The sequence below is a fragment of the Gorilla gorilla genome, chromosome 4, assembly GCF_029281585.2.
Source record: "Gorilla gorilla gorilla isolate KB3781 chromosome 4, NHGRI_mGorGor1-v2.1_pri, whole genome shotgun sequence".
Taxonomy (NCBI): Eukaryota; Metazoa; Chordata; class Mammalia; order Primates; family Hominidae; genus Gorilla; species Gorilla gorilla.
Genome location: NC_073228.2, coordinates 63,559,505 through 63,582,186, shown reverse-complemented (window position 1 = coordinate 63,582,186; position 22,682 = coordinate 63,559,505). Strand labels below are relative to the sequence as shown.

Genomic DNA, 22,682 nt, shown 5'->3' with positions numbered 1-22,682 from the left:
TCAGGAGTTTGAGACTAGCCTGCCCAATATGGTGAAACACTGTCTCTACTAAAAATACAAAAAAATTAGCTGGGCATGGTGGCACATACTTATAATCCCAGCTACTCAGGAAGCTGAGGCAGGAGAATTGCTTGAACCCGGGAGGCAGAGGTTGCAGTGAGCCGAGATCGTGCCACTGCACTCCAGCCTGGGTGACAGAGTGAGACTCCATCTCAAAAAATAAATTAAAAAAAATTAGCCAAGCATGGTGGCACACAACTGTCATCCCAGCTACACAAGACGGTGAGGCAGGAGAATCCCTGTAACTTGGAAGGTGGAGGTTGCAGTGAGCTGGGCCACTGCACTGCAGCCTGAGCGACAGAGCTAGACTCTGCCTCGAAAAAGAAAAAGATAACCAGGTATATAGTCTACTTGTGTGCCCATGTTATTCCTTTCTCTTCCCATAGCGTGCATACACATAAACTCTTAAGTAATAATTTATGTGCTTTTTATTTTTATGTATTTGAATATTTTATTAACTAAAGGGAAAGACCATGAATGAGGTCTAGTAGTCTCTGAAAAATGATCCTATACTAAGAAAAATGAGCTATTTATATTCTAAACAATGTTGATGGTGTTTTGTTTTGCTTTTTTTGAGACAAGTTTTCGCTCTGTCACCCATGCTGGAGTGCAGTGGCACAGCACTGCTCACTGCAGCCTTGACCTCCCAGGCTGAAGCAGTTTTCCCACCTCACCCTCCCAAGTAGTTGGGACCACAGACGCATACCACCATGCCCAGCTAATTTTATAATTTATTTTTTGTAGAAACAGTGTTGCCATATTCTCCAAACTGGTCTCAAACTCCTGGACTCAAGCAATCCTCCGGCCTTGGCATCCCAAAATGCTGGGATTACAGATGGATGTGAGCCACCATGCCTGGCCACAGAATGCTAATACTAGTATATTTTTTACCAAAAAAGTATCAAGGCCAGAGTGGTGGGTGGCACATGCTTATAACAGCACTTTGGGAGGCTGAGGTGGGAGGATCGCTTGAGCCCAGGAGTTCAAGACCAGCCTGGGCAACATGTTGAGACCCTGTGTCTAGCAAAAAAAAAAAAAAAAAATTCATTAGCCAGGCATGGTGGGACACACCTGTGGTCCTAGCTACTCAGTAGTCTTAGGTGGGAAGATCACTTGAACCTGGGAGGTCCATGCTGCAGGGAGCTGAATTCGTGCCAGTGCATTCCAGCCTGGATCACAGAGTGAAATTCGATCTAAAAAAAAAAAAAAAAAAAATTCTAGTTTGCTCCATTGAGTATATTGCCAGTTTTTTCACATTGCTCAATATAACTGCATTCTTATTGAGATAGTTTATGAGCTGGTATGTAAAACAATGTGGAAAATCATTAATTTTGATTTGTTCAGTGGTTATTAATGCTGAAAATTAAATACCATTCATAAAGTATGTCTCTATTCTCCCATGGTTTTGTTTATTTTCCATTTAATTTCCAGTTTTCTTATGCTGAGTCCTTCCATAATTTTGCCAAAAACTTAGCATCAAGAATGTCAAAAACCAAGAAGCGAGATGTTTAACTGTATTTTTGTCCTAGTTCACTCGTGATTTTTACCTGAAAGTACTATCTTCTGTCTCTTCTTGGGAAGGTTTTAAAGAAGGATGTGTTTTACTTTATTAACCAATCATTGTGTACTTCGAAGTTAGGAACCATCAGAAACGTAGCTGTGCAGAGACAAAAGGTACACATGTTTTCTGGTGTACATATCTCTCTTTCCTTTCCGATTGAGTGGGTAACTCAAGAAAGATCTAAAGGCCGGGTGCAGTGGCTCACACGTGTAATCCCAGTACTTTGGGAGGCCGAGGCGGGTGGATCACAGGGTCAGGAGATCGAGACCATACTGGCTAACATGGTGTGAAATCTCTTCTCTACTAAAAATACAAAAAATTAGCTGGGCATGCTGGCAGATGCCTGTAATCCCAGCTACTCAGGAGGCTGAGGCAGGAGAAATCACTGGAACCCGGGAGGTGGAGGTTGCAGTGAGCCGAGATCACGCCACTGCACTCTAGCGTGGGCGACAGAGCAAGACTCTGTCTCAAAAAAAAAGAAAGATGTAAATGCTACTTGCCTTCTAGAGGTCATTGCCCTGCCTGAGCATTAGAGAAGAAACACAACTAAGAACTTTTATTTGTTTATTTTAATTTTTATGTATTTATTTATTTATTTATTTATTTTGAGACAGAGTTTTGCTCTTGTTGCCCAGGCTGGAGTGCAATGGTGCGATCTCGGCTCACTGCACTGCAACCTCCGCCTCCCAGGTTCAAGTGATTCTCCTGCCTCAGCCTCCCGAGTAGCTGGGATTGCAAGCCTGTACCACCATGCCCGGCTAATTTTGTATTTTTAGTAGAGATAGGGTTTCTCTATGTTGGTCAAGCTGGTCTTGCGCTCCCGACCTCAGGTGATCTGCCCACCTCGGCCTCCCAAAGTGCTGGGATTACAGGCGTGAGCCACCGCACCCAGCCAAGAACTTTTATTTAAAATTTACTGATGCAAAATGATAATATTCAAGTAGGTAATTCTTATGGGGTTTTTGTTGTGTTGTTGTTTTTGTTTTTCTGAGACTGAGTTTCACTCTGTCACGCAGGCTGGAGTGCAGTGGCACAATCTTGGCTCACTGCAACCTCTGCCTCCCAGGTTCAGGCAACGCTCCTGCCTCAGCCTCCCAAGTAGCTGAGACTCCAGGCACGTGCCACCACACCTGGCTAATTTTTTTTTTTTTTTTTTTGAGACTGAGTTTCGCTCTTCTTGCCCAGGCTGTAGTGCAGTGATGCCATCTCAGCTTACTGCAACCTCCACCTCCTGGGTTCAAGCGATTCTCTGCCTCACCCTCCCAAGTATCTGGCATTAACAGGTGTGCACCACCATGTCTGGCTAATTTTGTATTTTTGGTAGAGGCCGGGTTTCTCCATGTTGGTCATGCTGGTCTCGAACTCCCAACCTCAGGTGATCTGCCCGCCTCAGCCTCCCAAAGTGCTGAGATTACAGGCGTAAGCCATTGCACCCGACCCCTGTTTGTTGTTGTTGTTGTTGGTTTTTTTGTTTTGTTTTGTTTTTGAGACGGAGTTTCACCAAAGAGTGCAGTGGTGTGATCTTGACTCACTGCAACCCCTGCCTCCTGGGCTCAAGCAATTCTCCTGCCTCAGCCTGCTGAGTAGCTGGGAGTACAGGCCCATGCCACTGTACCCAGCTAATTTTTTTTTTTTTTTTTTTTGAGACAGAGTCTCGCTCTGTCGCCCAGGCTGCAGTGCAGTGGCGAGATCTCAGCTCACTGCAAGCTCGGCCTCCCAGGTCCACACCATTCTCCTGCCTCAGCCTCCCAAGTAGCTGGGACTACAGGCACCCGCCACCATGCCTGGCTAATTTTTTTTGTATTTTTAGTAGAGACAGGGTTTCACCATGTTAGCCAGGATGGTCTCGATCTCCTGACCTCATGATCTGCCCACCTCAGCCTCCAAAAGTACTGGAATTACAGGTGCCAGCCACCGCGCCCAGCCTAATTTTGTATTTTAGTAGAGACAGTTTCGCCATGTTGGCCAGGCTAGTCTCAAACTCCTGACCTCAGGTGATCCGCCCACCTCGGCCTCCCAGAGTGCTGGGATTACAGGCGTGAGCCACCGTGCCCGGCCTATTTTTACCTGAGTTGTTTTTTTTGTTGCCAGGAGCTAAATGAAAACCAGAGTACCCCCAAAAAAGAAAAACAGGAGTGGCTTTCAAAGCAGAAGGAGAATATACAGCATTTCCAAGCAGAAGAAGAAGCTAACCTTCTTCGACGTCAAAGACAATACCTAGAGCTGGAATGCCGTCGCTTCAAGAGAAGAATGTTACTTGGGCGTCATAACTTAGAGCAGGACCTTGTCAGGGAGGTAAGTTTGAGTGATGAGAAATTTTAAATCCTTTATCAAAAGAATCTTTCCTGAAAATATTCCAATTCCATTCTAGTCTCAGGGACGTTGCACTTATACTTGCCTCTGTCTGAATCATTCTTCCCCAGATATTCACATGGATTGTTTGCTCCCTGTATATCTTTACTCAGATGTCATTTCCTCAAAATCTCTTTCTTAACCACCAAAATTTTTTTTTTCAAGACAGTCTCTCCATGTCGCCAAGTATGGAGTGCAGTGGCTCCATCTTGGCTCAGTGCAACCTCCACCTCCTGGGTGCAAGTGATTTTCGTGCCTCAGCCTCCCAAATAGCTAGGATTACAGGTGTGCACCACCACACCCAACTAATTTTTGTATTTTTAGTAGACATGGGCTTTCGCCATGTTGGCCAGGCTGGTCTTGAACTCCTGGCCTCATGCGGTCTGCCCGTCTCAGCCTCCCAAAGTGCTAGGATTACAAGCATGAGCTACCATGCCTGGACTTCACCACCACATTCTTCTGTTTTCTTTAAATATTATTCTTTGCAGCCAGGTATGGTAACTGTAATCCAAACACTTTGGGAGGCCAAGGCAGGCAGATCACTTGATCCTAGGAGTTTGAGACCAGACAGGGCAACATGACAAATCCCTGTCTCTACAAAAAATATATGTATACAAAAAAATTAGCTGGGTGTTGTGGTGTGCACCTGTAGTGCCAGCTACCTGGGAGGCTGAAGCATGAATATTGCCTGAGCCCAGGAGGTTGAGGCTGCAGTGAGCCATGATCATGCCACTGCACTCCAGCCTGAGCTACAGAGCAAGACCCTGTCTCAAACAGACAGACAACTAACTAAATACATATGGTCTTCTTTGCACTCTCTTTCTCACATGAACATGTGTGTTCACAAAACCATGTGTTTCTGTAGGTTAGGGAGGTTGTTCCTGACTCCCTCACTACAGTGGAAGTTGTATGAAATCACAGAATTGATGCAATTTTTTATATCTCCAGTTTCTGACTCACAGTAGGCATTCAATAAATATTAACCAATCCACAAATGAAAAATTTAAAATGTTGATTTTTATTTTTTATTTTTACTTTTATTTATTTATTTTGAAACAGAGTCTCGCTCTTTCACCCAGGCTGAAGTACAGTGGCAATCTCGGCTCATTGCAACCTCCGCCTCCCAGGTTCAAGCAATTCTCCTGCCTCAGCCTCTCAAGTAACTGGGACTACAGGCGTGCATCACCACACCCAGCTAATTTTTGTATTTTTAGTAGAGACGGGGTTTTGCCATGTTGGCCTGGCTAGTCTCCAATTCCCAACCTCAGGTGATCCACCCACCTCGGCCTCCCAAAGTGCTGGGATTACAGGTGTGAGCCACAGTGGCCAGCCTTGATTTTTACATATGAGGAAATTCACTGGGCAGTTTTTGCCTCTGACCTGAAATGGGTTCCATGAAGTGTGTGCTGCCCTTAAATACATTTTTATCATCATATAATTATTAATTGGGTAAATGTTATAGAAACTCTTCTGCCAATGAAAACAGTTATTCTTGGCTGGGTGTGGTGGCTCATGGCTGTGATCCTGGCACTTTGGGAGGCCAAGGCAGGTGGATCACTTGAGGTCAGGAGTTTGAGACCAGCCTGGCCAACATAGTGAAACCCCATCTCTACTTTTAGTAGAGATACAAACAAATGAGCCGGACGAGGTGGCGGGCGCCTATAATTCCAGCTACTCAGGAGGCTGAGGCATGAGAATCAACTGAACCCAAGAGGCGGAGGTTGCAGTGAGCTGAGATCGCGCTGCTGCACTCCGGTCTGGGCGACAGAGCAAGTCTGCATCTCAGAAAAAAAAAGAAAAGAAAAGAAAAAAATTATTATTAGGATACCTGTGAGTATAGATAAATTTATTTCTGAGAGTGGGTTGAAATAAGCTTGTAATATAGCATACTTGTGCGAGTTTACTAATAAATTCAAATTAAAACAGTTGCATCCATTATGTAAGAAAAATGTAAAAGATACAATCAATCCTAGTAATAGCATGTGTTAACAGACACTATTAGTAAGAATATAAATTGATATTGCCCGTTTGGAGCATGATTTAACAGTAGCTTTTAAAATTTAATACACACATAGCATTTATCCATCAAATCCACTTCTAGAACTCTGTCCTACAGAAATAGTAACATGATTCTGTGATACAGTATACATAGATATTTATTGAAACTTTTTTTATAAAAGTGAAACATGGGCTGGAGCAGTGGCTCTCACCTGTAATCCTTGAGGTCAAGAGTTCGAGGACAGCCTGGTCAATGTGGTAAAACTCTGTCTCCACTAAAAATATTTTAAAAATGAGCTGGGTGTGGTGGTGCATGCCTGTAATCCCAGCTACTCAAGAGGCTGAGGCACAAGAATTGCTTGAACCTGGGAGGCGGAGGTTGCAGTGAGCTGAAATCACACCACTGCACTCCAGCCTGGGCAACAGAGTGAGACTCTGTCTGAAAAAAAAAAAAAAAAAAAAAAAAAGTGAAACATGGAAACAGCTTAAATGTCCAACCACAGAGGAATGATTGAAAGAATTAAGACGTCACAAAGCAGTAGGTTACAATGAAACTTTAAAAATTTCTATGTACTGGCTGGGTGCAGTGGCTCACACCTATAATTCCAACACTTTGGGAGGTTGAGGTGGGAGGATCACTTGAGGCCAGGAGTTTGAGACTGTCCTGGGCAACATCGCAAGACCCTGTCTCTACAAATTTTTTTTTTTTTGAGACTCTGTTGCCCAGGCTGGAATGCAGTGGTGTGATCTCGGCTCACTGCAACCTTTGCCTCCTGGGTTCAAGCCACCTGGGTTCAAGCCATTCCCCTGCCTCAGACTCCCAAGTACCTGAGACTACAGACATGCACCACCATGGCCTGGTTAATCTTTGTATTTTTAATAGAGACTGGGTTTCACCATGTTGACCAGGTTGGTCTCGAACTCCTGACCTCAGATGGTCCGCCTGTCTCGGCCTCCCAGAGTGCTGGGATTACAGGCGTGAGCCACTGTGCCCAGCCAAAAAAATTTTTTTAATTGGCTGAGCAGGCCGGGTAGTAGTGGCTCACGCCTGTAATCCCAGCACTTTGGGAGGCTGAGGTGGGCAGATCACGAGGTCAGGAGATCGAGACCATCCTGGCCAACGTGGTGAAAACCCATCTATACTAAAGATACAAAAATTAGCCAGGCGTGGTGGCACGTGCCTGTAGTCCCAGCTACTCGGGAGGCTGAGGCAGGAAGAATCACTTGAACTCAGAAGGCAGAGGTTGCAGTGAGCCAAGTTGGTACCATTGCACTCCAAGCCTGGTCGACAGAGTGACACTCAGTCTCAAAAAAAAAAAAAAAATCTTTTATGTACTGATCTGATCCGGATACGTGTATATTATATTATTAAATGAAGAAAGCCAGTTATGTGCCTAAAACATATATTGTTGTTCAGTTTTTAAAACTGTATGTTTTTGTAAAATAGACTAATCTGAATAAACTTGGGGAAGGTTGAGAAGCACATGCACCAAACTGTTGGCCTCTGGGGAGAGAGTCTGCAAAGGCAAAAGGAGCAAGTTTGACTTTTACATTATATATGTATGTGTTTGCTTGTTTCCAATATGAAACAAAATTTTAGAATCTTTAAAAAAATGTTTAGAGCCCTGTGAGGTCTAAAATAAAGGAATGACATGTGTTGAGTACCATGTGCTAGGTATTATTCTGAGAACTTTTTGTTTATTAGCTGATTTCATCTTCACATTAAATCTGTGAAATAGCTATATTATTATATGCATTTGAGAAATGATGAAACTAAAGCACAATTAGTTTAACTAAGTGAAGGTCTCACTGCTCACAAGTAGCAGAGCCAGAATTTAGAATACAGGCAGTATAGCTCTCTAGTGTCCATGTTTTTTTTCTTTTGAGAGGGAGTCTCGCTCTGTCGCCCAGGCTGGAGTGCAGCGGCTTGATCTCAGCTCCCTGCAAGCTCCGCCTCCCGAGTTCATGCCATTCTCCTGCCTCAGCCTCCCGCGTAGCTGGGACTACGGGCGCCCGCCACAACGCCTGGTTAATTTTTTGTATTTTTAGTAGAGACGGGATTTCACCCTGTTAGCCAGGATGGTCTCGATCTCCTGACCTCGTGATCCACCCGCCTCGGCCTCCCAAAGTGCTGGGATTACAGGCATGAGCCACCGCGCCCAGCTGTGTCCGTGTTCTTAATCACTACACTAACCAGAGTAGACTGCGTGTAAAATAATTGAATAGAACACTCTGAAGAAATTGAAAGGATAACTTAGGAGCCCTCTTCAAATATAAAATTAGGAAGTATACAAAAGAAGAATGTTAAACCTCTTGATATAGATTTAGTCTTAAGCTAATGGTAATAAAATAATATGAATAAATAGTAAATGAATATAAGGAAATTTGTGCTACTAATTGACCATTTAAAGAGGTAAAAGTCACAACCCTCATATTTACCATGCAACTATAATTGAATAACAGAGTTAATTACATCTGTTTACTGGTTATTCTGTTAATTAGGACTTTTTTCTGGCATTATACAGCAGTAAATTATACCTTTGTCTTTTGTGTTACGGATTAGGAGTTAAACAAAAGGCAGACTCAGAAGGACTTAGAGCATGCCATGCTACTCCGACAGCATGAATCTATGCAAGAACTGGAGTTCCGCCACCTCAACACAATTCAGAAGATGCGCTGTGAGTTGATCAGATTACAGCATCAAACTGAGCTCACTAACCAGCTGGAATATAATAAGCGAAGAGAACGAGAACTAAGACGAAAGCATGTCATGGAAGTTCGACAACAGCCTAAGAGTTTGAAGGTATGGTTAGCCTAAGCTTTTTGATAACAGGGAAGAGAATGAAAAGGTATCCATGTAAGCAGGAAAAGTCTTAAGATGACGTCTAGTCATAAAGAAATTGACTAAGCTTCTTTTCATTTTTAGCATCTTTGGTTGACTTTAATGTTAAATGCCTGTTGCTAGTCTTTTGCTTATGTATTTCTCATCAGAGTACAAAAAAGTGGCCAAAACTTTTAACCATGGGAAGTGCCAGTAGATAAGAATCAAGATTCTTGTTTTAAACTTATCCAAAGGCAGGGTGCAGTGGCTCACGCCTGTAATCCCAGCAGTTTAGGAGGCCAAGGCGGGTGGATCACCTGAGGTCAGGAGTTCAAGACCAGCTTGGACAACATGGTGAAACCCTGTCTCTACTAAAAATACAAAAATTAGTTGGGTGTGGCGGCACATTTCTATAGTCCCAGCTACTCGGGGGGCTGAAGCAGGAGAATCCCTTGAACCCAGGAGGCGGAGGTTGCAGTGAGTCAAGAACACACCACAGCGCTCCAGCCCGGGTGACAGAGCAAGACCCTGTCTCAAAAAAAAAAAAAAAAAAATTTACCCAAATGTCCAAGGCCGATATTATATTCTACATGTCAACAAGCTTACCATTTGGCTTCTCTCTGTTGTTCCAAGTAAAATTGTAGAACCCTAATTTGCTGTAAATATGACTTGTACAAAATTTAAAACTATGAAAGTGCATTATAAAGTAAAAAGTTTAAAGCTGCACAGCTACTAGTTAGAAAAAAAAAAGAAACAAGAAAAAAGTTTTCTTCTCTATGCTTGTTCCTCCAGCCACCTGGTCCATCTCCCTCCATCAAAGTCAACTGCAGTTAACAATTCTGAAGTTTTTGTTTGTTTGTTTGTTTGTTTTTGAGACAGAGTCTTGCTCTGTTGCCCAGGCTGGAGTGCAGCGGCGTGATCTTGGCTCATTGCAAGCTCTGCCTCCTGGGTTCACGCCATTCTCCTGCCTCAGCCTCCCTAGTAGCTGGGACTACAGGCGCCTGCCACCACGCCCGGCTAATTTTTTGTATTTTTAGTAGAGACGGGGTTCACCATGTTAGCCAGGATGGTCTCAATCTCCTGACCTCGTGATCCACCCGCCTCGGCCTCCCAAAGTGCTGGGATTACAGGCATGAACCACCGCACCTGGCCCACATGAATCTTAATATACAAAACCACCCACTATCTGTCATCGATGATAAGCACCTCAGTTGCTCTGTACATATCTGTACATTTAAAACTTTTATTTATATTCAGTAAGGTCCAGTTTCCACAGTATTTCCTATTTAAAGCTTCTCCTGTACTCCTACCCAGCCCTTTTTATAAGCTATTTGATATTTAAACTATAAAATGGTTCTTGGTTTTACTCTGAATAACTATGCTGGAGTACAATGAAATTCATTCACAGAGGTAATCTGTGTCAAAATCTAGAAGCTATAACACACTCAATGGTATTCCCAATGCCCACCCAACTCCATTCAAACAAGCTGTTCTGAACAAAATATAGAAACAATGTTAAGATGCTTTATTGTTTTCATGTGAATGTGAGTAAAATTTCACCTTGCTATATCTTCAAAATAGGTAATTATTATTTACAGAGTAGTTATGTTGACTACTAACATAATCTTCCTTAGTTAATGCTTAGAAAAATTAGAATTATAATGATTTTTTAGATTTGTTTTTGCAGTGGGGAGATACATAATCATTTAGCTGCAGAATAGACAATCTCCCATGAACAGATTTTTAAACCAACGTGTCAGCAAAGTCAATTATGATTTTAAAGCCAACAGCACCGAGGAATAAACCAAACTGAAAGTCGTACCGTAAATCTGATATGACTGCATTTCTCTGGGGCTTGGGTGATGGATAGGTGTTTGACATTTAACCATTTCTTTCTGTCATTAGAACCTTTCCGTTTTAAAGCTTATAAACAGTAGTCCGATTCTCTCAGATAGTACGTTAAAAGTGAGGAGAAAATAAAGCTTCGTTATCATAGTCAGGCTTTAAATAAAATGCCTTTCTGATTACAAGTGAGCTCAAGGTTTCCTGTTAGGAAAGAAAAATCACCATTTTCCTCATATTTACGTGTATCTATTTACTTAGTCAACTTGAACATTTTAACACCAAGTCATCACATTTCTATTTACTTAAGTAATCGTTGCCTCTTTCAATTTTCTCCTTTAGTAGCGGAGGCAGAATTTAGAATATAGCATCAACTGTGTTTGATGGAGGAGAGGAGACTGCAGTTGGAACATTTTATTTATGTTGATTAGGATTTGTGGGGATGGGGTGCTGTTTCTATGGAAAGGGTTGGGTGAAAATCTGCTGCCTACTCCGCTGCTTCTTCAGCTGCCATCCAGATGATGCTTTGTCAGCACTAAATGAGTAGAAATAACTGTAACTTGCCTTCATCTCGCTTTCACTTGAGTCACACGTTGAGGGATACAGTTTATTCTTAGTATAAGCATTAATTTTACTCTTGTTAAAGAAAAATTTTTCAAAGAGTTATTTTTTCTCATTAGGCAGGAATGTGGAATGATTACAGTATTCCTGGCACAATGTTTGTTTTTTTTGTTTTGTTTTGTTTTGTTTTATTTTGTTTTGTTTGAGATGGAGTTTCGCTCTTATTGCCCAGGCTGGAGTGCAATGGCACCATCTCAGCTCACCACAACCTGTGCCTCCTGGGTTCAAGCAATGCTCCTGCCTCAGCCTCCCAAGTAGCTGGGATTACAGGCGCACACCACCACGCCCGGCTAATTTTTGTATTTTTAGTAGAGACGGGGTTTCACCATGTTGGTCAGGCTGGTCTCAAGCTCCTGACCTCGTGATCCGCCCGCCTCGGCCTCCCAAAGTGCTGGGATTACAGGCATGAGCCGCCATGCCCGACCTTGTTTTCTTTCTGAGACAGAGTTTCGCTCTTGTCGCCTAGGCTGGAGTGCAGTGGCATGATCTTGGCTCACTGCAACCTCCGCCTCCCAGGATCAAGCGATTCTCATGCCTCAGCCTCCCAAGTACCTGGGATTACAGGCGCCCACCATCACGCCCTCGTGTTTTTAGTAGAGACGGGTTTCACCATGTTGGCCCTGCTGGTCTTGAACTCCTGACCTCAGGTGATCCACCCACCTCAGCTTCCCAAACTGCTAGGATTACAGGCGTGAGCCACCGCGCCCAGCCCAGCACAATGCTTTAAAAATAAAAACTTTTGGCTGGGGCAGTCACTCACACCTGTAATCCCAGCACTTTGGAAGGCCGAGGCAGGGGATCATGAGGTCAAGAGACAGACCATCCTGGCCAACATGGTGAAACCTCGTCTCTACTAAAAATACAAAAATTACCCAGGCATGGTGGCACGTGCCTGTAGTCCCAGCTACTTGGGAGGTTGAGGCAGGAGATTCACTTGAACCCAGGAGGCGGAGGTTGCAGTGAGCCAAGGTCGTACCACTGCACTCTAGCCTGGCGACAGAACGAGACTCCGTCTCAAAAATTAAAAATAATGTCCGGGCATGGTGGCTCATACCTGTAATCCCAGTACTTTGGGAGGCTGAGGTCGGGAGTTCGAGACCCGCCTGACCAACATGGAAAAACCCCATCTCTACTAAAAATACAAAATTAGCCGGGTGTGGTGGCACATGCTTGCTCTCCTAGCTACTTGGGAGGCTGAGGCAGGAGAATCACTTGAACCCGGAAGGCAGAGGAAGGTGGAGGTTACGGTGAGCCAAGATCGCGCCATTCCACTCCAGCCTGGGCAACAAGGGCAAAACTCCATCTCAACAAATAAATAAATAAAAATAAAGCCTTTTAAAAGAATGGATGCTATTTTACTGAGGCAGAAGATACTATCTAAATTTCATTGTTTCATTTCTGTCTAGAAGCACTTGGAACAACTTTGTTAACCATGAATGGGTTTTTTGTTTGTTTTTGTTTGTTTGTTTTCGCTGTGTCACCCAGGCTGGAGGGCAGTGGCGCAATCTCGGCTCACTGCAACCTCTGCCTACCAGCTTCAAGTGATTCTCCTGCCTCAGCCTCCTGAGTAGCTGTGATTACAGGCATGCACCACCACCCGGCTGATTTTTGTATATTTAGTAGAGAAGGGATTTCACCATATTGACCAGGCTGGTCTTGAATGCCTAACCTCAAGTGATCCACCCACCTCAGCCTCTCAGACTCTTGGGATTACAGGCGTGAGCCACCACACCCGGCCTAAGAATGGTATTTTAAAATGGTGCTACTCAGCCTGAGCAACATAGTGAGACCCTGTCTCTAGAAAAAATTACCAGCCTGGGCAGCATAGGGAGATCTCATCTCTTAAAAAAAAAAAAAAAAAAAAAGCCAGGCACAGTGGCTCACGCCTGCATTCCCAGCACTTTGGGAGGTTGACGTGGGCAGATCACGAGGTCAGGAGATTGAGACCATCTGGCTAACAGGGTGAAACCCCATCTCTACTAAAAATTAAAAAATTAGCTGGGTGTGGTGGCATGCACCTGTAGTCCCAGCTACGCAGGAGGCTGAGGCAAGAGAATCGCTTGAACCAGGGAGTCGGAGGTTGCAGTGAGCTGAGGTAGCACCACTGCACTCCAGCCTGGTGACAGAGCAAGACTCTTTCTCAGGGAAAAAAAAAAAAGAGGCTGGCATGATGACATGCCTGTGGTGGTCCCAGCTACTCAGGTGGCTGAGAGGCAAGAGGATCACTTGAATGAACCCCAGGAGGTTGAGCCATGATCATGCCACTGCACTCCAGCCTGGGTGACAGTGAGACCCTGTCTCAAAAAAAGAAAAGAAAAAGATTCAAAAGCCAGGCGTGGTGGTAGCTCACACCTGTAATCCCAGCTACTTGGGAGGCTGAGGTAGGAGGATTGCTTGAGCCTGGGAGGTCAGGGATGCAGTGAGCCGTGATCATGGCACTGTACTCCAGAGCCTGGACAACAGAGTGAGACTGTCTCAAAAATAAAAACAGTGCTACTAACCATAGCTAAACTAAGAGTTTCTCTTACTAGCTAGACATTTCTTGACCCATCACAAAATAAAGACATATTACTAGGGTCTAGTGCCTCAGATGGTGAAAAATACAGAAAGGCATATTTAATGTTGTAGTATTGAGGGGAGTACTTTCTCTTAGACAAGTGTGTAAATTTGGTTACATATCCATTTGTTGCATGATGAATCAACCAACCAATACCTGGCAGTATTTATATTAAGATAAAATAATTTCAACAATAGGTTCTGCCTCAGTGCAGTAAATGAATGTGTTCTCACTTGTAGGATCAACTGGTACACCTTACAGAAACAGATCTCATCTTATTGAAGCTTTTTAAAACCTGAGTTCATAGAATACCCAACCTACTGATTAACCAAACACTAAAGCCAAAGATCTTCTGTCTCTAAACTTAAATATTTTCATCTCAGAAATGTTTATATACTGTAGTTCATGTCTGTTACCCCAAGAAGAGGATTGTCTCCTCCGTTACCACAGAAGTTTTGTTTAACCTTTGAAAGATTAGTTTTGTTATTTTGTTTGTTTGTTTGTTTTGTGTGTGTGTTTTTGAGACAGAGTCTCACTCTGTTGCCCAGGCTGGAGTGCAGTGGTGCAATCTTAGCTCACTGCAGCCTCCACCTCCCGGGTTCAAGCAATTCTTGTGCCTCAGCCTCTTGAGTAGCTGGGATTACAGGCACATGCCACCACACCGGGCTAATTTTTGTATTTTTAGTAGAGACAGAGTTTCACCGTGTTGGCCAGGCTGGTCTCAAACTCCTGACCTCAAATGATCTGGCCACCTCAGCCTCCCAAAGTGCTGGGATTGCAGGCGTGAGCCACCACGCCTGGCCAAGATTTGTTAACTTGACTGACTTTTAAGTTTTTGCTTGTGTTAAAGAGTAAACCATTGCGAAGTATATCTCTACCTAGTTTATTCTCTTAAGGAAAAGACCATTGTAATAACAATATTAATAATTCCTAATAGAGATTTCCAAGTCAGCCTCACATTTGGTACATAAACTGTATAGTTAGAGTTGAGAGTGTCATGAAAAGAAATTGGGGGCAAGGCACAGTGGCTTATGCCTGTAATCCCAGCACTTTGGGAGGCCAAGGTGGGCGGTTTGCCTGAGGTCAGGAGTTCAAGACAAGCCTGGCTGACATGGTGAAACCCTGTCTCTACTGAAAATACAAAAATTGGCTGGGCGTGGTGGTGCAAGCCTGTAATCCCCACTAGTCAGGAGGCTGAGGCAGGAAAATCGATTGAACCCAGGAGATGGAGGCTGCAGTGAGCTGAGATCACACCACTGCACTCCGGCCTGAGCAACAGAATGAGACTCTGTCTCAAAAAAAAAAAAAAAAAAAAAGAAATTGCAGCAAAGTGTTTCTAAAACGAACAGAATAAATGTGCTTTATTTTCTATCTCTAGATCTGATAAGATATTGTCTCACCAATAAAGTGCTTTTATATCTTTTTTTTTTTTTTTTTTTTTTTAAAGAGACCAGTGTCTCACTCTGTTGTTCAGCCTAGAGTCCAATGATGCAATCGTGGTTCACCGCAGCCTTGAACTCCTGGGCTCAAGTGATCCTTCTGCCTCAGCCTCCCTAGTAGCTAGGACTACAGGTGAACATCACTATGCCTGGCTAATTTTAAAAATTGCTTTGTAGAAATGGGGTCTCACTATGTTGGCTCAGGCTAGTCTGGAACTCCTGGCCTGTAAACAATCCTGCCTTGGCCTCCCAAAGTACTGGGATTACAGGCATGAGCCACAATAACTCTATTATGCTTAATTCATGAGAAAAAATTTAATTTTCTAAGCCAGGTACAGTGGCTCATGCCTATAATTACTGTACTTTCAGGGGCTGAGGTGGGAGGATCGCTTGAGGCCAGGAGTTTGGAACCAGCCTGGGCAACACAGGGAAGCTCCATCACTAACAACAACAACAAAAATATCCAGGAGCTGGGTATGGTGGCTGACACCAGTAATCCCAGCACTTCAGGAGGCCAAGGCAGGTGGATTGCTTGAGCCCAGGAATTTGACACCAGCCTAGGTAACACAGTGAAACCCTGTCTCTACAAAAAATACAAAAATTGGCCAGGTGCAGTGGTTCACGCCTGTAATCCCAGCACTTAGGAGGCCAAGGCAGGCAGATCACTTGAAGTGAAGGGTGCGAGACCATCCTGGCCAGCATGGTGAAACCCCGTCTCTACTAAAAATACAAAAATTAGCTGGGCATGGTGGCACATGCCTGTAATCCCAGCTATTCGGGAGGCTGAGACAGGAGAATCGCTTGAACTCAGGGAGGCGGCAGTTGCAGTGAGCCAAGATCGCGCCATTGGACTCCAGCCTGGGTGACAGAGCGAGATTCCAAAAAAAAAAAAAAAAATTAGCTGAACATAGTGGCGCACACTTGCGGTCCCAGCTACTCAGGAGGCTGAGGTGGGAGGATTGCTTGAGCATAGGAGGTTGAGGCTACAGTAAGCCATGGTTGCACCACTGCACTCCAGCCTGGGTAACAGAGTGAGACTCCATCTCAAAAAAAAAAAGAAAAAGAAAAAGAAAAAATGTAATTCTCTGTCATGAATATGCATAGTAATCAAAGCTAATTTTAATATCTACTCAGGTCGCTAACTTTATTAGTGAAACAACAGATATTGTTACAAGTCCTATCATAAATGGGGTTGTTTATGCCCTAATGTTTTAAATGAGGTTTTTTGTCAGCGGTTTGGCCAAATAGCCAAGTGCAAAAAGTACCTGCAACCTGATGATCTGACCTGCTTGGCTTTCCTCTCATTTTTTTCCTAGCAGCCTTTATTTTCGTGTATGTAAGCATACCATATACCAAATGCCTTTCGTTACAACTTACATAAATGTATTTTTTTTCTTCCCAGTCTAAAGAACTCCAAATAAAAAAGCAGTTTCAGGATACCTGCAAAATCCAAACCAGACAGTACAAAGCATTAAGAAATCACCTGCTGGAGACTACACCAAAGAGTGAGCACAAAGCTGTTCTGAAACGGCTCAAGGAGGAACAGACCCGGAAATTAGCTATCTTGGCTGAGCAGTATGATCACAGCATTAATGAAATGCTCTCCACACAAGCCGTGAGTTTGCTTTTTTTTGGGCAAAATAAATTTAGTGCCCCTTTTCTTCCACCACCTGAATGAAATCACAGCAATTAAAGTACTAGTTGGAAATGATAGCTCTCCTGAAGCTTGGGAAATGTGGTGGTGGTTCATTTTCTTCCTGTTCTCAACATTGCTTGAAAATGTCATGATGCATGTAGAATTCTCATTGATACATTTAGACATGAGGTTCTAAATAGGCTCCCTGCCAGCACAGATCCTAACACCTTATTGAGATAAGAATAGCAGCTTTGGGAAGCAGTGAGCAAAAGGTATGATTATAATGGGAATAAAAATGGTTGTGTTTGAGTACAAATACAATTTTTTTTTTTTTTTTTTTTTGAGACGGAGTCTTGCTCTGTCACCCAGGCTGGAGTCCAGTGGCGCGATCTCGGCTCACTGCAAGCTCCGCCTCCTGGGTTCACGCCATTCTCCTGCCTCAGCCTCCCAAGTAGCTGGGACTACAGGCACCTGCCACTATGCCCGGCTAATTTTTTTTTTTTGTATTTTTAGTAGAGACGGGGTTTCACCGTGTTAGCCAGGATGGTCTCGATCTCCTGACCTCGTGATCTGCCCGCCTCGGCCTCCCAAAGTGCTGGGATTACAGGCATGAGCCACCACGCCCGGCTACAAATTTATTTATTTATTTATTTATTTTTTTAGATGGAATTTTGCCCTGTCGCCCAGGCTGGATTGCAGTAGTGCGATCTCAGCTCACTGCAACCTCCGCCTCCCGAGTTCAAGGGATTCTCCGTCCTTGGCCTCCCGAGTAGCTGAGATTACAGGCGCAAAATATTTTCTATATAAGAGCTTCGTAAACTTTTTTTTAAAGGTCCAGATAAGGCTGCGCGCAGTGGCTCACGCCTGTAATCCAAGCACTTTGGAAAGCCTAGGCAGGTGGATCACCTGAGGTCAAGAATTCGAGAGCAGCCTGCCCAACATGGCGAAACCTCGTCTCTACTAAAAATACAAAAATTAGCCAGGCGTGGTGGTGGGCGCCCATAATCCCAGCTACTCTGGAGGCGGAGGCGGGAGAATCACCTGAACCCCGGGGGCAGAGGTTGCAGTGAGCCGAGATTGCGCCATTGCACTCCAGCCTGGGCAACAAAACGAGACTCCGTCTCAGAAAAAAAAAAAACAGGGCCAGATAAGACTTTTTAGGCAGGAGGCAAAACTAAGGCTATTATGTGGGTACTTATATAACTGCTTAAGATGTAACCCTTTCTTTTTTTTTTTTTTTTTTTTTGAGACGGAGTCTTGCTCTGTTATCCAGGCTGGAGTGCAGTGGCACGATCTCGGCTCCCTGCAAGCTCCGCCTCCCGGGTTCACGCCATTCTCCTGCCTCAGCCTCCCGAATAGCTGAGACTACAGGCGCATGCCACCAAGCCCAGCTAATTTTTTGTATTTTTAGTGGAGACGGGGTTTCACCGTGTTAGCCAGGATGGTCTCAACCTCCTGACCTTGTGATCCGCCCGCCTCAGCCTCCCAAAGTGCTGGGATTACAGGTGTGAGCCACCGCGCCCGGCAATATGTAACCCTTTCAAAATGAAAACACCACTCTTAGCTCATGGGCTGTAAAAAATAACAAAACAGGCGCCTGCCCATACTTTGCTTGTAGACTATAGTTTGCTGGTCTTTGTTCTATACTTATTTCCACTAGAGAGGAAGAGATTCAGAGATCTAATGAGATTCTAGGTTTTTCTTTCTTTTTTTTTTTTTTTTTTGATCATTCTTGGGTGTTTCTCGCAGAGGGGGATTTGGCAGGGTCATAGGACAGTAGTGGAGGGAAGGTCAGCAGATAAACAAGTGAACAAAGGTCTCTGGTTTTCCTAGGCAGAGGACCCTGTGGCCTTCCCAGTGTTTGTGTCCCTGGGTACTTGAGATTAGGGAGTGGTGGTGACTCTTAAGGAGCACGCTGCCTTCAAGCATCTGTTTAACAAAGTACATCTTGCACCGCCCTTAATCCATTTAACCCTGAGTGGACACAGCACATGTTTCGGAGAGCACAGGGTTGGGGGTAAGGTCACAGATCAACAGGATCCCAAGGCAGAAGAATTTTTCTTAGTACAGAACAAAATGAAAAGTCTCCCATGTCTACTTCTTTCTACACAGACATGGCAACCATCTGATTTCTCAATCTTTTCCCCACCTTTCCCCCCTTTCTATTCCACAAAACCGCCATTATCATCATGGCCCGTTCTCAATGAGCTGTTGGGTACACCTCCCAGACGGGGTGGTGGCAGGGCAGAGGGGCTCCTCACTTCCCAGTAGGGGCGGCCGGGCAGAGGCGCCCCTCACCTCCCCGATGGGGCGGCTGGCCAGGTGGGGGGCTGACCCCCCGCCTCCCTCCTGGACGGGGCGGCTGGCCGGGCAGGGGGCTGACCCCCACCCCTCCCTCCCAGACGAGGCGGCTGGCCGGGCCGGGGGCTGACCCCCCCACCTCCCTCCCGGACGGGGCGGGTGGCCGGGCGGGGGCTGACCCCCCCCCCACCTCCCTCCTGGACGGGGCGGCTGGCCTGGCGGGGGCTGACCCCCACCTCCCTCCCAGACGGGGCGGCTGGCCTGGCGGGGGCTGACCCCCACCTCCCTCCCAGATGGGGTGGCTGCCGGGCGGAGACGCTCCTCACTTCCCAGACGGGGTGGCTGCCGGGCAGAGGGGCTCCTCACTTCTCAGATGGGGCGGCTGCCGGGCGGAGGGGCTCCTCACATCCCAGACGGGGCGGCGGGGCAGAGGCGCTCCCCACATCTCAGATCATGGGCGGCCGGGCAGAGACGCTCCTCACTTCCTAGATGGGATGGCGGCTGGGAAGAGGCGCTCCTCACTTCCTAGATGGGATGGCGGCCGGGCAGAGACGTTCCTCACTTTCCAGACTGGGCAGCCAGGCAGAGGGGCTCCTCACATCCCAGACGATGGGCGGCCAGGCAGAGACGCTCCTCACTTCCCAGACGGGGTGGCGGCTGGGCAGAGGCTGCAATCTCGGCACTTTGGGAGGCCAAGGCAGGCGGCTGGGAGGTGGAGGTTGTAGCGAGCCGAGATCACGCCACTGCACTCCAGCCTGGGCACCATTGAGCACTGAGTGAACGAGACTCCGTCTGCAATCCCGGCACCTCGGGAGGCGGAGGCTGGCTGATCACTCGCGGTTAGGAGCTGGAGACCAGCCCGGCCAACACAGCGAAACCCCGTCTCCACCAAAAAAAATATGAAAACCAGTCAGGCGTGGCGGCGTGTGGCTCGGCAGGCTGAGGCAGGAGAATCAGGCAAGGAGGTTGCAGTGAGCCGAGATGGCAGCAGTACAGTCCAGCTTCGGCTTGGCATCAGAGGGAGACCGTGGAAAGAGAGGGAGAGGGAGACCATGGGGAGAGGGAGAGGCAGGGGGAGGGGGAGAGGGAGAAGGAGAGGGGATTCTAGGTTTTTCTTAAGAAAAATATGGTTATTCAGGCATCTTCCAAATAGCTTATGATAGCTTTATCTTCATACCGATATTATTGGTTATTCTGTGTTTCTTTTTCAGAGATGTTTACTCCAAGATACAAGAGAGAAAAATTGTCTAAACTAAAAAAGAGTAGTCTGTCTTCTAACACTCCTCCTCCTTTCCATAGGTCATGAATTGATAGCTAACATTAGGATATATCTTTTTTTTCTCTCTCTCTCTCTCTGTCTCAGCTGCGTTTGGATGAAGCACAGGAAGCAGAGTGCCAGGTTTTGAAGATGCAGCTGCAGCAGGAACTGGAGCTGTTGAATGCATATCAGAGCAAAATCAAGATGCAAGCTGAGGCACAACATGATCGAGAGCTTCGCGAGCTTGAACAGAGGGTCTCCCTCCGGAGGGCACTCTTAGAACAAAAGGTATAAGTAATAAAAGGAAAAATCATTGTTTTCGAATTAGCTTTTGTCAGAAACGTTTTATAAATATATTTTCATGTTGGCAGAGGTCACATTAGATTTTTTTCACAATACCACATTTCCTGAATTCTAGTTATGGCAGCAGATTTTTCTTTAAAATTACTGATTCACTGATGAACCTTATCATTAATGAGCTCCAGAAATCAAGGGAATATAATTAAGTAGTAATTGCTAGAGAAAAGATATGGGTGTGTGAAGACAGTCAGTTGAATTTGAGAGTAGCAGATATGGCTCCATTTTCCTCACTTCTGCGTTCCTAGCTTGCTCTACCTAAGGAGGTTGGAGAAAGACTTAACTAGCGAAGAAAGAGAGCTGCATTAATTGCCTGAGAGAGCCAGGGACAAAGGATCAGGAATATTTACCTTACTCATACATCCTTGGCCTGGAGCTATACAGATTGGTAGAGGATTACTGAGGGACAGAAGGTAAAATCAGTTCCACACAGGTGAAAAGTCAGGCTGAAAAAATGTTATTTCTAGATGCACATCTTTACTTTTTCTGAATTATTCTTGTCAGATATATTGGAAAATAGAACTAGAATCCCCAAATTTCCATCCTTCAGGATACTAAGGTGTGTGTGTGTGTGTGTATTAGGGAAAGGGCGATGGACAGAAGATTTTGAGAGGTAAAGAGAAGAAAGGCATTTGTTGCAAGAAGTGGTAGATTAGGCTGGGCTTAGGCCTCCCAGCACTTTGGGAAGCCAAGGCGGGAAGATCGTCTGAGCCCAGGAGTTCGAGACCAGCCTGGGCAACACAGGGAGACCCTATCTCTACAAATATTTAAAAATTAGCTGAGTGTGGTGGCTCACTCCTGTGGTCCCAGCTACTTGGGAGGCTGAGGTGGGAAGATGGATTGAGCCTAGAAGGTTGAGGCTTCAGTAAGCCATGGCTGCACCACTGCACTCTAGCCTGGGCAACAGGGCAAGATCCTGTCTCAAAATAAATAAATAAATAAATAAATAAATAAATAAATAAATAAATAAATAAAACAGTGGTCGATTATCAATTGTATCCAGGATTCAGAGATACATTCCAGAACTCTTGAGTCTTAAATTCCCAACAGCTGATGTAGTCTGAGGTCCATCGGTTATCGCATTTAATACTTACCTAATGATCTTCCTAAAGTTGTCATTGTTTCTGGACCATAGGCCTGTAGATTTTTCCTCTATTTCCTATAGTTCCTGTGATAAAAATAGAATGCCTTATTAAAGTGAAAAATATCTTTTAAACCAGGTGTTGTGGCTCATGCCTGTAATCCCAGCACTTGGGAGGCGGAGGCAAGCAGATCGCTTGAGCTCAGGAGTTCAAGACCAGCCTGGGCAACATGGCAAAACCCTGCCTCTACAAAAAATACAAAAATTGGCCAAGTGTGGTGGCACACACCTATAGTCCCAGCGACTAGGGAGGTTTAGGTGAGAGGATCGCTTGAGCCCAGGAGGTTGAGGCTGCAGTGAGCTGAGATCATGCCACTGCACTCCAGCCTGGGTTACAAAGCGAGACCCTGTCTCAAAAAAAAAAAAAAATCTTTAAAAAAATCACCTAAATAAGATATAAGATGTTACTATTTCTCTAGCACAGCTGTCTTTATTACTGGCTTCTTTGAGAGGTATTTGCATCTAAATATTATCTCAATTTTATTTCTCATTCAAGATGAGAAAGATAAGGCCAGGCACAGTGGCTCACGCCTGTAATCCCAGCACTTTGGGAGGCCGAGGGTTGAGGGGCGGATCGCCTGTGGTCAGGAGTTCAAGACCAGCCTGGCCAACATAGTGAAACACCATCTCTACTGAAAATACAAAAATTAACCAGGCGTGGTGGCAGGCGCCTGTAATCCCAGCTACTCCAGAGGTTGAGGCAGGAGAATCCCTTGAATCTGGGAGGCAGAGGTTGCA

At 45.2% G+C, this 22,682-nt stretch overlaps 1 protein-coding gene across 6 annotated transcripts in view; it reads left to right on the top strand.

Annotated features, from left to right (window-relative positions):
• Positions 1 to 22,682, top strand: part of TAOK1 (TAO kinase 1) — a 160,303-nt gene that overhangs the window by 121,946 nt on the left and 15,675 nt on the right. For 5 of the 6 annotated variants that reach the window (XM_031011033.3, XM_063705863.1, XM_055388589.2 and 2 more), the window contains 4 exons: positions 3,713 to 3,916; positions 8,535 to 8,774; positions 16,654 to 16,866; positions 20,552 to 20,734. In XM_031011033.3, the coding sequence (XP_030866893.1) occupies positions 3,713 to 3,916; positions 8,535 to 8,774; positions 16,654 to 16,866; positions 20,552 to 20,734 (840 nt within the window). Of the gene's footprint in view, positions 1 to 3,712; positions 3,917 to 8,534; positions 8,775 to 16,653; positions 16,867 to 20,551; positions 20,741 to 22,682 lie in introns of those variants that run through there. The other variant, XM_055388590.2, reaches the window with a different exon arrangement.